Source organism: Amphiprion ocellaris, chromosome 6 (assembly GCF_022539595.1).
Source record: "Amphiprion ocellaris isolate individual 3 ecotype Okinawa chromosome 6, ASM2253959v1, whole genome shotgun sequence".
Taxonomy (NCBI): Eukaryota; Metazoa; Chordata; class Actinopteri; family Pomacentridae; genus Amphiprion; species Amphiprion ocellaris.
This window is the reverse complement of record NC_072771.1, coordinates 14225187-14238175: the sequence shown is the minus strand read 5'-3', so window position 1 is coordinate 14238175 and position 12989 is coordinate 14225187. Positions and strand designations below refer to the sequence as shown.

Below are 12989 nucleotides of genomic sequence, written 5' to 3'. Positions count from 1 at the left end.
TTTATTTGACATCTTTAGTCATTTATTGTTTTGCACATTAGGATTTTACAAGAGAGACAGTCTCATAAAATATGATGCATTGGTATTGATTAAACTGGTCAAAAGTGTGGAATGTAGCTTACATTAGGTTGATTTTCACCAGCCAGTACAGTAAAATGCTGCATGTTACTTTATCTGTATTGGTGATCCAATAACTAGTGGTCAAAGAAGTATTCAGATCTTTAACTTGAATCAAAGCACCAAGACGGCAATGTAGAAGTACATCATTACAGATAAAAACCATGTATAGCAAACCTTACAGAAATGAAAGTACATAAGTATTAATGACAAAATGTAATTAAAGTAAAAGTACTGGTTTGATCCCTCTGCCTGATTTTACATATGACACCATGAGATTATTAATAGTAAAACATCACTGTATCAGTAGCATGTTACTGTTGGAGCTGCTACAGGTTGAGCTAGTTTCAATCACTTTCCAGTTGTATCCACAGGAGCAGTAGCTAAACTTGAGGGAAGATCAATACTGGGTTCTGATACACTTATCTGTTGTCAGTTTTTGAACTTTTTCACTATAACTTTTGGTGAGATACTGAATCATTGAACATTTATTGAAATTAAACTGCGGGAAGTTAAGAGGAAAAATCACTATCTGGTATCCAAATTTGGTGTCACATTGAAATGAACATGACCATGAATACATACTGCTTTCTGTAAGAAGCCATACAGACTGAAACTAGTTTTAATCTTAATCAATGTGCTATATTTTAAAAGTTGTATGCATTCCCCAATCATCTTAAAAGTAGCTAAGTTTTCAAATTAATGTAATGGAGTAAAAAGTACAACACTTGCCTCTGAAATGTAGTGGAAGTAGAAGACTGAAGTAGCATAAAGTGGAAATACTCAAGTAAAAAACAAGTTGTACACATGAACAATATTTGAGTAAATGTACCACTGCCAGTATCTCATTTTCAATCCAGGACTTTTAGTGTATTACTCTGCAGTATTACTATTTTTGCTGAAGTGAAGGATTCCAATAGTTTCTCCACCACAGCCTTAGCTAATGTTCTCTCACTGTGCAACTCATCAGCTGTGCTTGGACACTAGAATCCACAGAACTGCTGTAATGAAGCAACTCAACCTACTTTACTCTTCATTTTCAATTAAGTTAACGCATGCAGTAGGTATCTACCTGGAATTTGTGAACTCTGTGATTATTTGTGCTATTAATTAGGAGGAACTCACCGTTGAAATGTCTTTAAAACGGAGCAGCTGGAAGCGTCTCTGTTGTGGTCACTGACATGAGCTCGCAGTTATTATTTAGGCTAGATTCACCAAATCAGTTGTGTACTGGCAGTCTCATTGGAGTGTCCTCTGTATTGTGAAACCTGTAAGTAGTCTGAATAGAACCCTTTGACCCTTCTACCCCCTCTTGTTGCCCCGATCTAACCCACACATGGACCCCCGGAGGTGCAGCTAGCGTCTCGAAGGGCTGCTCGTCCTCCGACCGGCACAGCAGCACCTGCAGGCCGGCGTCAGTCCACACCAGGCTGCTTCACATCTCCACACTGCGGCTTCTTGACCAGACACACGGGAACATGAAATATTTCACCGAAAAAAAGGTAGTTTTAATGCCAGTTAATAATTCTAATTTATAAAATGAACTTATTTGTGCTAGGGTTAAGTATGACTCACATTTGAAAAAGCCTTTTAGCAATGTGGTTAAGAATGGCCTTTAAAAGTTTTTTTTGTTTGTTTTTTTGCATTCAGTAGCTGTAAATTTTGATTGAATTAATAAACTTGAATTCTTATTTAATAAATTTGGCACTAAGATGTCAGTTAACTTTATCGCAAAGCTAATAAGTAGCTGGCAAACCTGGCTAGCTTAAAATTAAAAAGACGTCATTAGTCATATCGCCTTCATGATGCAGTTAAATTGTAACGTCCAAGCTTTAGCCGCCTCCCAAACAAACACAAAAATATTCAACCAATTAGTTGGCGTTTAAATGAGTGGAAACATTTTATAACCTTTGACACCTTTACAAGCCATTAAACAGTCAGAGGTCAGGCGCCCTCAGGCTCTCCCTCAGTGGCAGCTGGGTTCAGAAAATACATTATTGAAATGAATCATTAGGTTACCTTTCCCTTTGTATGGTGACAGCAACAAATCCCAAAGCCGAGTTTTTTCCCCCTCCTCAAAACAGATTAACCTTGACAACAAAGCATTCCTCATAGGACTTCAAATAGGAGATGGAAATGGCTGCACAGATAGTAGTAGGGTCACATTCTCAAAATATCACCCAACTGTCCCATTAAATGTGAGCAATGACATCCTTGTGGGGGGGAAGGGGAAGCGCTGTCTTTTTCCACTTTGTGTGTCATGAAATAACAACTTTTCCTATTTCAGAAAGTTTGTGTTCGAAAACAAAAGAAGGCTAAATTTACATGAATTGAATAGCTGTTTTATTAAATAAATTGGCAGTGGTGTCTTTAATTTTCAACGAATCATTTATGGATATTTTTAAGCTATTATTATCACCTGCTAGTTTTATTAACTTTTTAAAAATTATTTTTCTGATTTTTAAAGTATTTTGCTGCCCTAATTAAGTTTTAAAAATCCCCAAGTTTTATTCATGACTCAACTAAACAGCAGTTGTTAATGTCAGCACAGGCCCTGTAGCTTCAGTCAGGATTTATCATGACTAAGAGGGAAGTGTGTATGTAGGATGCATGGTTGTTGACTATATTTTTGTGTGTGCTTTTTTTTCCCCGTAAAACCAGGTGCAGATTTCACCATTTGAACTATAGTGTGGTCTAATGTTTAGACAGCCTGCCTGTGACTGCGGGAGCAGCGGACAGCTCAGCCTATTTCAACAGGGCAAATCCGGCTGGAGAACCTTGAACAATGCTATCAGTGAGGTAAGCTTTTTTTAACCCTCCCTCTACAGCAGTGCAACAGCACATCTGACTTTGAATGGAAGGTTGGCACAAAGAGCATTTTTTATGAATTACAAGAATTTAATGTTTATTTTAGAGATACAGAACAGTCATTCTGCTTCATTTATTTACTTTGAATTGCTGCAAGTCAGTGCCATGGTACAAGCTTCTCAGAGCGGCTCAAGATGTTCAGAGTGTTTCAAAATCAAACCTCAATTTTTTTTCCTCAAACAAAAACATTTCGATGTGTTTCGACACCCTCTCTGATGAGCTCAACATGCAAACATCTCGTCTACCTATAAGGTTGATGGACTATATAACATATGGCTTTTTTGAAAGCAATAAAAACAAGGCAAATCAAAAAGTGCATTCAACACAAAAAAAGAAAAAGAATTCAATTCCAGTCTGTGATTGAAAGTATTGTCCGTGTTATGGAGAGGTCCCTCCTATCTTCTCTGTTTGCTGGCTCAATGTCTGCACTGCTCAGGTAGGAGGTGGCCTGATGTAGAGCTGTTGCCATTTGAGTTCAGTGGTCAATGCAGACCTCTTCAAGGGCTTAGAACAGGTGCCCAAGCTTAACGCAGAGATGCATTTCCTTTAAATAAATACGGCAGGGTTTATCCAGCAGAAAGGAGTTACAGACTGTGATCGCACCCCACAGGTTGTATAAGCCATCAATGGGCAGGATTGAGTTTCCTTTCCTGCCTCTTTCCATTCCCACAGTGCTGTGCACCGTCAGCCCTAATGGACAGGAGTCATTATCTGGGCCCGTAGTCGTAGTTAGAGGGGCCGCTGGTGGCTGAGTACATGTTAGTTGTGGCGGGGTTCATGTGGTGATGGTATGTGTGTCCTCTGATGCTGGGTAAAGGGTAGGGCGACGGCCTGGTCTTGGCTCCCAGATAGTGTTCATAGGTGGTGGGGTACTTGTAGGGGTGGTGGTGCAGGGTGTCCGGAGGTAGAGTGTGGGGATCTGAACGAAGGTCGTGGGGAGGACTGGGTCGGCCACTTGTGAGCGGGACGGCGTGGAGGCCTCCTGGGACGGGCAGGGCGGGGCTGAGGACCCGGGACATCAGCTGGTGAGCTGGGTCGGCATGTATAGGCGTGCCGCTGGGGTCCCGCTCGTATTCCCTCCTACTGTCTTCTGTGAAGGCAGAGACATGTAAAGTCAGAGACAGTCAACATGTAAACACTTTGTACAGGCAGGTTGTCTATGTTTTCTACACTCAAGTCTCCAATACGTTATGACAGCTACAGATTTTTGAATGCTTATTCTAATACCAGTTTTTAAGACTTAAAGCTACCAACAATTTTTATTTTTGCACACACACACACACATATATATATATATATATATATATATATATATATAAAAAAAAAAAAAATGTTGCATATCCCAACTGTAGTTTCCACTTAAGCAATTTTTATCAGATTTAAAAGTGAACGCAGTATTTAGATTACAGTCAAGATAGAAGTCTGCACTGAAAAAATACATATTATCTGTTATCACTAAAATGTCTGCATATAAAATAATGCAGTTCACTCATAAAACTGCAGATTGATTTCAGGATAGGACCTTTCCTATAGGAATTATAGAAATTTTATTTGCATTGATTAGAAGTTTTTAAAACCAAGGTGAGACTCTCAGTTCAATAGATATGTAATTGATCAAATTATTACTATTGAACTCATAAATACATCAGTCATCACCATGCCAAAAAAAAAAAAAAAATCAAATTTTCATTTCAGGTTTTACTTTGTTGTGCAGCTCTGGTCAGTTATATAACAGCATGAGAACCTCTATTATGTCTGCAGTAGATGACATTGACTGACTGATATTTGATGTTTAATTAAAAGCATTGGCCTGATACTGCGACTGCAGTACAGTGCTTCAGTTAAGGCTAAAAGAGTTAAAGAAAATGAAAGAAATTAAGTGTGCCAACAATTGAAAGAAAAACATTACTTCAAAATGCTGACTAACTTGACCGGACTATGTTTCATGTTTGATAGCAGGCATGAGTTTTGAAATGAAACAAAGAGCGAGCTGCAGACCTTTCTCTGTGCCGTTCTGCTGAGGGGGAGATGACATTGGGTTTCTTGTTCTGGCAAAGGCACTCATTATTGGCAGAGAGCCTGGCCTGTGATTCCTGGGCCTGGAGCAGAAAGAATGGATTCAGTTACAAACTCACTTAATGAATGTCAAGGGCACAATTTCTTTATTATATATTAAAATGATAAATGCACATTTTAAGATTTTATATTGATCCATGTAATGAGCATTTACACACTGACAAACTCTAAACTTGCATTAAATGAAATGTGAAGGGACATTATATTACTCAGAGCTGTTCTCTAAGATACTAATAACAAAAATCTAATTCACTTCAGTGTAACTGCCCAGCTAATGTTTTAAAGAAAAAGCAATTTGAGTAATTTGTAAAGCTGGATAAACAGTGCTTGGCAGAAATCTTTGCGCTTGCTTCAGTGCCTGAGCACACCAGATGGGTGGGGTTTACTGCATTGTGACAATTACAAGAGTGTCTGGTCATTTGTCAATGACAGAAAAACACAGCTGATTGACTTTCAAACAATATCCAGTGATTTCTAAAATTCATGGCACTCTGTGATGTTTTATGTAACAAACTCCACCCATCTGGCACCTGTGTGAGATAAAACAAACAACAGAACTATTTTGCAAAAGCTCCCTGACCTGGCCTGCTCTGTTGTACATTTTTACCCCACGTGGAAACATACCAATAAGTCTGTAATATTAGAGTGTGTATGCTCACCAGTCCTCTGGGTCACAGTCCCTGAAGCCCTTTGCAAAGGGATTACTGGCTATCTTCAGCTGCGTGATCTGAAATGCAACAGACAACATCAAATAAACTTCAGTACTAAACACAACGTCTTTTCTACTTTAGTCACTGCATTTGAATATTGGAAGACAGTAAAGATAGTCTAGCATAATAGGTCAAATGTTCAGGTGGAAAAGCTGCTCTGTTCTTTTAAAAAGCAAATCTGAACACAAGTTTAATGAAATATGGAAGTGAACAGGTTTGCTGGCTACAGTATTATGTGCATTTAATTTAATTCAAACACAAGTAAATTCATATAACTAAACTGCCAGTTATTCTGATTAACTCTAATATTTACAGATGTATCTTTTTTATATCTATATTTTATTAATCTCATTTTAAAAAAATCACTGAATGTAAAAATAATTTTAAAATTTGTAAAATTGAACACTAAGCACAACAGAGCTATTTAATTCCTTTGCCTGATCACGATGTGGGCACAGGAATGTTACGAACACCATAACGCACTGACTCCAGCAACATTCAAGCACTGGCTAGGAAATTTAGAAAGCTTTAATCTAACTTTCACTCGTTACTAATCGCTCTGAATAACCGATGAACACACCGATGTGTGAATCCCAACAGGCACAGAGACTGAAACCAGCAGAAAAACGAAGCAGAGTTATGTTCACTGACCTGAGGCAACATTTACGCGCAAAAAACGCATCAGTGAAGTGATTCATTTATTACTGCATGTGCACAATTCAAAGTGAAAAAGGAAAGGCATTTTAAAATTATTCTTTATCAATTGTTTTATAGTTGAAACTGACCGTGCTACAGGCCTATCCTGTGGTGGCATATTTCCTATCCATGGCACCGTGTAAACAAAATGTCCAGTTTATGTTTTATTCTACATTTTTACGCCTTTAGCTGGTGTGCGTTCCTGCACATCAAACCACTGAGGTTCATACAGGGTTACAAAAGCTGCTTACCCGGTGGTTCTGGTAGGCTGTGACCGCTGTGAAGCGGGTTTCCTCAAAAACAAAGGTTTTGTAATTCTCCTCTGCGTATTTCTCGCTGTCCTTGCGGGGGTCCACATAAACCACATGAAACCTGGGCTGGTAGCGGTGCATGGAGTTCAGAATGATCTGCAAAGAGCAAATAAGGTGTAATGCACAACTGTATTGTGGTATTATATTATTGCATTTCACAGTCAAATTAAGCTGTAAGGAGTGGCTGACTGAGCATATATAGCCATACATATTTTTAAAAAATACAATAAAATTTAGCAAAGACTAAAAAGAACCAAACAATCCTATATATTTAATATTTAAACCTCATCTCCAGGATTGTGCAAACGGGTTACATAAAGGCCCAAAGGTGCAATAATGGTTCACGCTCTTGTTAAATATGCAAAGCCATTTATTATTGCAATTAAAGATACAAAGGCCAACTGAGAAACGTTATTTGCATAATTCCTATTTAAACGCTTGTATTGCCATGGAGCAGTAGTGACGGTCGTCAACTCATCGTTACAGGCCCACTATGGACACATTTCTAATTGTCTCATCCTTTCAGTATTTGGTAAAGAATTCCCCAAAAACTCGAAACTCCCCATTTTCTTCTCTGTTTTCATAACTAATGCAGTGACAAGTAACCGCTCGGTCCGAGTGGAAGATCAACAGGAGAGCTGAAATCATTTCCAGTGCTGAAATATTCCACTTCCTTGCCGTCATATTTGGAGCACAGCCTCATATGCGGTGTCGGGACAGAGAATAAGCTGTTGGCAGCGTCAAACCATCCGTCAAAACATCGAGGTTTATTACTTTTAAATCATTTTTATCAATCACTTTGAGGGCGAATAAAATTTCTCAACCACTCATTAACGGTAATATGATTTCTGTTAGGACTTATTGGTGCGTTTGCACCTAACAGTTAACTGTTTGTAGTAGTTTTTGAGCCCTCACTGTGACTGTGGCACTAAATTATGCTTCCTGATATTTAATTGCCATCTCTGCTGTTATTACAGTTAATTAAACTGGTATATTTTCTGCATAGTGCTTTTTAACACCGTTGGTACTGTTACTGATTAGCGCTGTGTCGTTTAATGGGAACTCAGAGGACAAATGAGACACGTACTGTGCGTTATCCTGCTCAAACTGGGTTCTCTTTCGTTTGTATTTATTTACACTTAGTGTACTTACATGCCCGTTGTCATCCAGCAGGTTGTTAGTTAATTTGAGTTTATCAAACGACACAATCTGCTTCATCCACTGTGCGCCTTTGGCTGGAGAGTCCGGGTGGTAATGGACCCTGCCTGGTGTGGCAGGATCAGCTTTACCCGCCACCAGCCACGACGAGCTGTGGAAGGCATACCTGTAAGGGCAATAGCAATAAATTAGACGCGAGGATATAAGCTGCCTGCTTACGTATGCAAAATTATAGGCTATACGTTTTCTGCTCGCACAGAAAATATCTATGCATGTGTTGACATGTATGAAGACATACTGAGGCCACATAAAATGTAACAGGCTTCACGATAGAGAGAAAATAGGGCATTAGATTTATCTTTAAAGTCTGTATGTAGTCACAACATATTTTATAAAACGTCCAGTTTAAATATATCTAACAATAACATTATTGCATTTATGTATTTTATGAATACATACACTTTTTTTTATTATGCTGTAGTTTTTTTATTATTATTTTGCTCATTAAATTTAACATCATCTGTGCGTCTCGGTAGAAAAAACAAATAAACTCAAGGCTCGTACAATGTTTTACAGTTCTGAGGACATTGTTTCACTGGTTTGAGGAACTGCAAAAAATTACCTGTAACGTTTGTCATCTACAGGCAGGAAGTCCATCAGAAGCATGTAGTCTGCCATGGGATCCATCCCAAATATTTTCACTTGGAAAGTTGGAAACATTCTCCTGCCAGAAAAAAACACAGGGCGGCTGTTAAATCTAAGCTTTAAATATTTTTTTTTTAAATGCAACTTTCTTTCAGCAGGCATCGAGCCTAATTGTACTTGGAGTGTCCCGCGTTTTAAAAACCGGATCATCAGTGTGTGAGATGCTGTTTTATGTTCAGATTCTGTGGAATTCTTTAGAGGAGACAAACGATTTTGCTAAAGTATTTAAAAACGACATGCACATCGCGGAAAGACATGTTGCTCCAGGTCTGGAGAGCTTAATTTTTGCCCGAGTTTGGAGGCTGTAAGAAGACAGAGGCTTCAAGCTATTGAGAATGACGCGATCCAGTCCGTGCGTAACCGGATAAAACTCTCCCTGATCTGAACGGAGCTCTGCGTTTGTTGCCTTTAAACTTCACTTTTGTAACTTCTGGCGGGGCACTTCAGACTCTCCTCTGGACGTTTGATGAATTCCAGATACATGAAGGCCTACTCATGCGTAAATACACACGTGAACCTGGCGTTATTTAGCTAGACTAATACTTATCAGTGTTAGTGTTCAGCTTTTAAATTTAACTGTTAATCGCAATCAAGAAGAAAAACATGTCAACAGTTGAATTTGTATTAAATCAACCACCGTGAATAATTAGAGGTAGTGCTCTACATACTGGTGAATCAGTGATCTCTGTTGTTTTACATTTACAATATTACAATATTTCACTTTTCTGGTTTGGCTGTGGAAATCGAGTTAAATCAATTTTGAAAGTTGCGCTCTAAGTTTTGGTCAGCGCTCCTTCACTCCAGCGTTTGTTTTTCCCCTGCACTACACAGGTTACCGTGTAAGGCAGATCCATATCCCCCCAGAACATGAGTTGAAAGTTGAGTAATCCGCGGAGTCAGTGAAAGGGATCCTAAAATCAACGCTCAATTAACGTCAGTGTTGTGGCTAGGTGAGGCTGAAGGAGCTTTTAAAGTGCTCTGCTGCAGATCTGCTTTCTCCTGTCACAGCGGGGAAACTCAAGCCTCACTTTCAGGATTAAAGCCATTAGCTCGGGCTACTTTATATTATTTTAATAAAAAGTCATATCCAGTGTTTGCTAATTGAAAATAAAAGGATACTCGAGTTTAATGTAACGTTTTATTGACTCTCATAAAGGGTCAGAGGTCAAGGCTGGTAGGAATTTTGTCAGCCTGCATACAGAATATCCGGCAGAATATAATTTTGAATTTTAAAAAATGGCCAAAGCTCACATCATGTTGTTTAACTAATTAAGTACATAAATCAGAAACAGAATTTGGTGTAGTCATGCAATTTATGTAACCAAAATAGACTTATGTGAGTCTTAACAAAAGAGAGAGTGAAGCAGGCAGAGTCTCAATGATAGAAACAGAAAAAGGGTCGAAGAAAAACACGACTGCAGCGTTGTAACCAGCTTGTAGGAACTGATCTTTGTTTCTACATGACTTAGATACTAGAGGACGCAGTGTAACATTAAATCTGACAGTGAACAAAAGCAGCCATGAATTAGTTATCCTTATTAGAGCTATAAAACGCCGCAGGATCCCATCAACATGGTGTTTACAGGTGACACACACATCCTCATACTAGCCTCCGAGCATCTGACCTCGTCTCTAAAACATCTCCAGCAGCTGGAAGTGTGTTGAGTAATTTATAAGGTCAAAGAGATAAAGTTTATTTTATAAAGCCATATGGTTTCATGCAGACCGACAAGTGTCATGATTTTTGCCTTTAATTTAAAACAATCCTCACAGGGCGTAATGTGCATGAAGCAAAAGGATGATTTGTGCGTCAAGTAATCTACAAGGCAAACAGTTTTTACAAGCCTGTGCCCGTAAATGTGTTATGTCAAGTAAGAAATTGTCACAAAGCTAAATAGTGAAAAGTTAAAGTAGAAAAAAATTACACACATTTAAATAAATTAATAATTAAAAAATCCGTTAAATTGAATCGAGGTTCTGCATATCTGTGTCTGGTTTTCCTAATTAGCGTAAAGCAAATAATAATAATAATTTAATCTTCTTTATTTAAAGAAATAACATTAAACAGTCTATTATTTGTTAAAATAAAGCATATTTTGTATTATTTTTTGGTCAACCCGGAGGAGAAAAGTAACTTGGCTGTCTCTGGTCTGTGTATTGCGCACTCACCTGCCAGCCTTGGTGACGATCATTTCCGTGCCGAGCTGATTAAATTCGTCCCATAAAGCTTTCATCTCCAACTGCACACTAATATTGGCCACTTTCGGGTTCTTCTTCACTATAGTTTTGCTGTTTGGTGTGGAGTTCGAAGACGACGAGGAGCAGTTGGCAGCCCCATTGTCGCTCGGCGGGGCCTGGCCCGGATTGGATCCGGGATAGTTGTAGTTGTGCTGAGCGGCCGGGCAGGGCTCGAAGTGGGACTCATGTTGGCTGTAGGGGTCCCCGGGGGACGGAGAGAGGTGGTAGCCCCCCGGCGTGTTGAGGCTGCTCAGACTGCTCGTCGTGAAGGCTGCAACATCGCAAAAATGGGACAGCTGCGTCAGCCACGGGCTGGATATGGCTGAAATCATCCCAGAAAGCTGGATTTACTAAATATGCCTTGCACTTTAAGTCGGTTACAACACAGACAGTAAAAACAGAAGCAGGATTCAGTGATTTCCAGATGACGCTGTCAGGCACAAATGCACCCCTTTCGGTTTAAAAGTTTCCGTCTCGGCTGTTCATTAGTCCCTGAGGTTGCATCCACTGCCAGCATACTACAAGTCGCCTGATCTAAAAGAGCCGACGTCCGAATCGTGACGAAATGTTTCCAAAAACTGCAGAGGTCATGTACAATCTCTGAAGTATTCACAGAAACGAGCTTCGAGTGCGTGCGAATTGCTTTTTGCTTCGGATCGATTGCGCTCTGAGCGGCCTCTGTTGTGCGCTGCTGCAGTGTGTTACGCTGCAACCCAGACTCCTCTCTTATCTGACGCAGAGGGCCTCCCCTTTGCGATAAAACCGGTTCTTATTTCTATTTAGATAAGGAACTCCAGGTAATGTGCCTTTTCCTCGCCTTGGGACGAGACTGATTGACAGAGAAGTGCGCCCCTTTTTAATGGGCTTTCCGGCACCCATTTAACTTTTGGATAAGGGTATCGCCCACATCACCCCCGTTAACAAACAATAGAGGATCTACCCGGCAGAGTGGAGGGTAAAGGCTTTACAAGGTAAACACACATTGATTTGCATGAACAAACAAACAGGCAGCAGGCGACTGTTGCTTTCTCGATATGGACAAATAGATATATGGGATGGATATACACCCCCCCTCCGAGCTGGATATGATCATTATGGTCTGTTTTTACCATTACGCACGGGATGCCCGTGAAAACCCTCCTCCTCCTGGCTTCATTTTCAATGTATGTGATCCTGTCCACGAATTAAAGTTGACTCTTGGTACAACGCCTTGGGATTTTGGAATTGGAAACTTTTTTCCGACGTCTTCCCCCTGATGGTGATTACTGCGATTGAATGTGCAATATTTTAATAGTGGGCCAACTTTGAGATTTTGTTTTTACAGTAATATCTTCCATGCATTCCAAGCAACGCGCCAATATGTGATTTTGCGCATTCGTGTGTTTTAAAAATCACGATGAACCGAACAAACGCTAGTCTTATGTCATTTCTTACGAGGTGTGCAAATGCAACAACAATTCTATGGGCATCAACAAACAAAATTACCTTCCATTTCCCTGGTGACAGTGCTGTAGTGCATTTTAAAGGAACTGTGGTTGTGCAGGTCTGGCTTGTCCAGGCCGGTGCTCTGTTTGTCAAACGCTGCGCTTCCTGCTTGCTCTGCAGCCGAAATCAGAGAGGCAATACTGAAAGCATTTGCCTTTGGAGAGAGGGGACCGCCGTCGTCCATAGGCAAGGGATCGAGTCGTTAAAAGCCGACCCTCCTCCTCCTCCTCCGCTTTCCAAACGCGCAGAAAGCAGGAGAAGGCTGCGCACAATGGAGAGGAACATGCGCTAAAAAGGGGTTTCTCACATTCCGCCACCGGCGCTCCGTAGGTGCCACAGTCTGGTTTGCACTGTCTTTAAAGTATTCCCACAGCTACTGTGAAGACGCAAAAACTTCCCCGGTGCTGGGATTCATTTGACGAGCCCCTAAACGCGTTCTGGTGTCAAAACATAGTTCATCCGCTGAAAAGTGAGAGAGAGCTTCCCTTGTTTCTCCTCCGGTCGCTGGCGGGGTGGTGTCATCTGAGTCCTGCCTTGAGGAGAAGCTACTACTGCTGCGAGAATGTCAAAAGTGAGCGAGATCCACGCCTCCCCTACACCACTAAGAAAAAAGTGTTCGCGCTCT

At 40.2% G+C, this 12989-nt stretch overlaps 1 protein-coding gene across 2 annotated transcripts; it reads right to left on the bottom strand.

Moving 5' to 3' along the window:
* Positions 1 to 2994: 2994 nt before the first annotated feature.
* On the bottom strand, positions 2995 to 12967 carry tbx1 (T-box transcription factor 1). 2 transcript variants are annotated; one of them, XM_023271553.3, is made up of 8 exons: positions 12365 to 12967; positions 10811 to 11201; positions 8559 to 8660; positions 7931 to 8102; positions 6719 to 6874; positions 5721 to 5788; positions 4984 to 5084; positions 2995 to 4075 (listed from the first exon to the last, which is right to left on the bottom strand). In XM_023271553.3, the coding sequence occupies exons 1-8, from the start codon at positions 12546 to 12548 to the stop codon at positions 3693 to 3695; spliced, it is 1557 nt and encodes a 518-aa protein (XP_023127321.1). In that variant the 5' UTR covers positions 12549 to 12967; the 3' UTR covers positions 2995 to 3692. The 2 variants fall into 2 exon arrangements, with proteins under 2 accessions (XP_023127321.1, XP_023127323.1); XM_023271555.2 differs by having other exon boundaries at positions 10811 to 11150.
* Between the last annotated feature and the right edge of the window lie 22 nt (positions 12968 to 12989).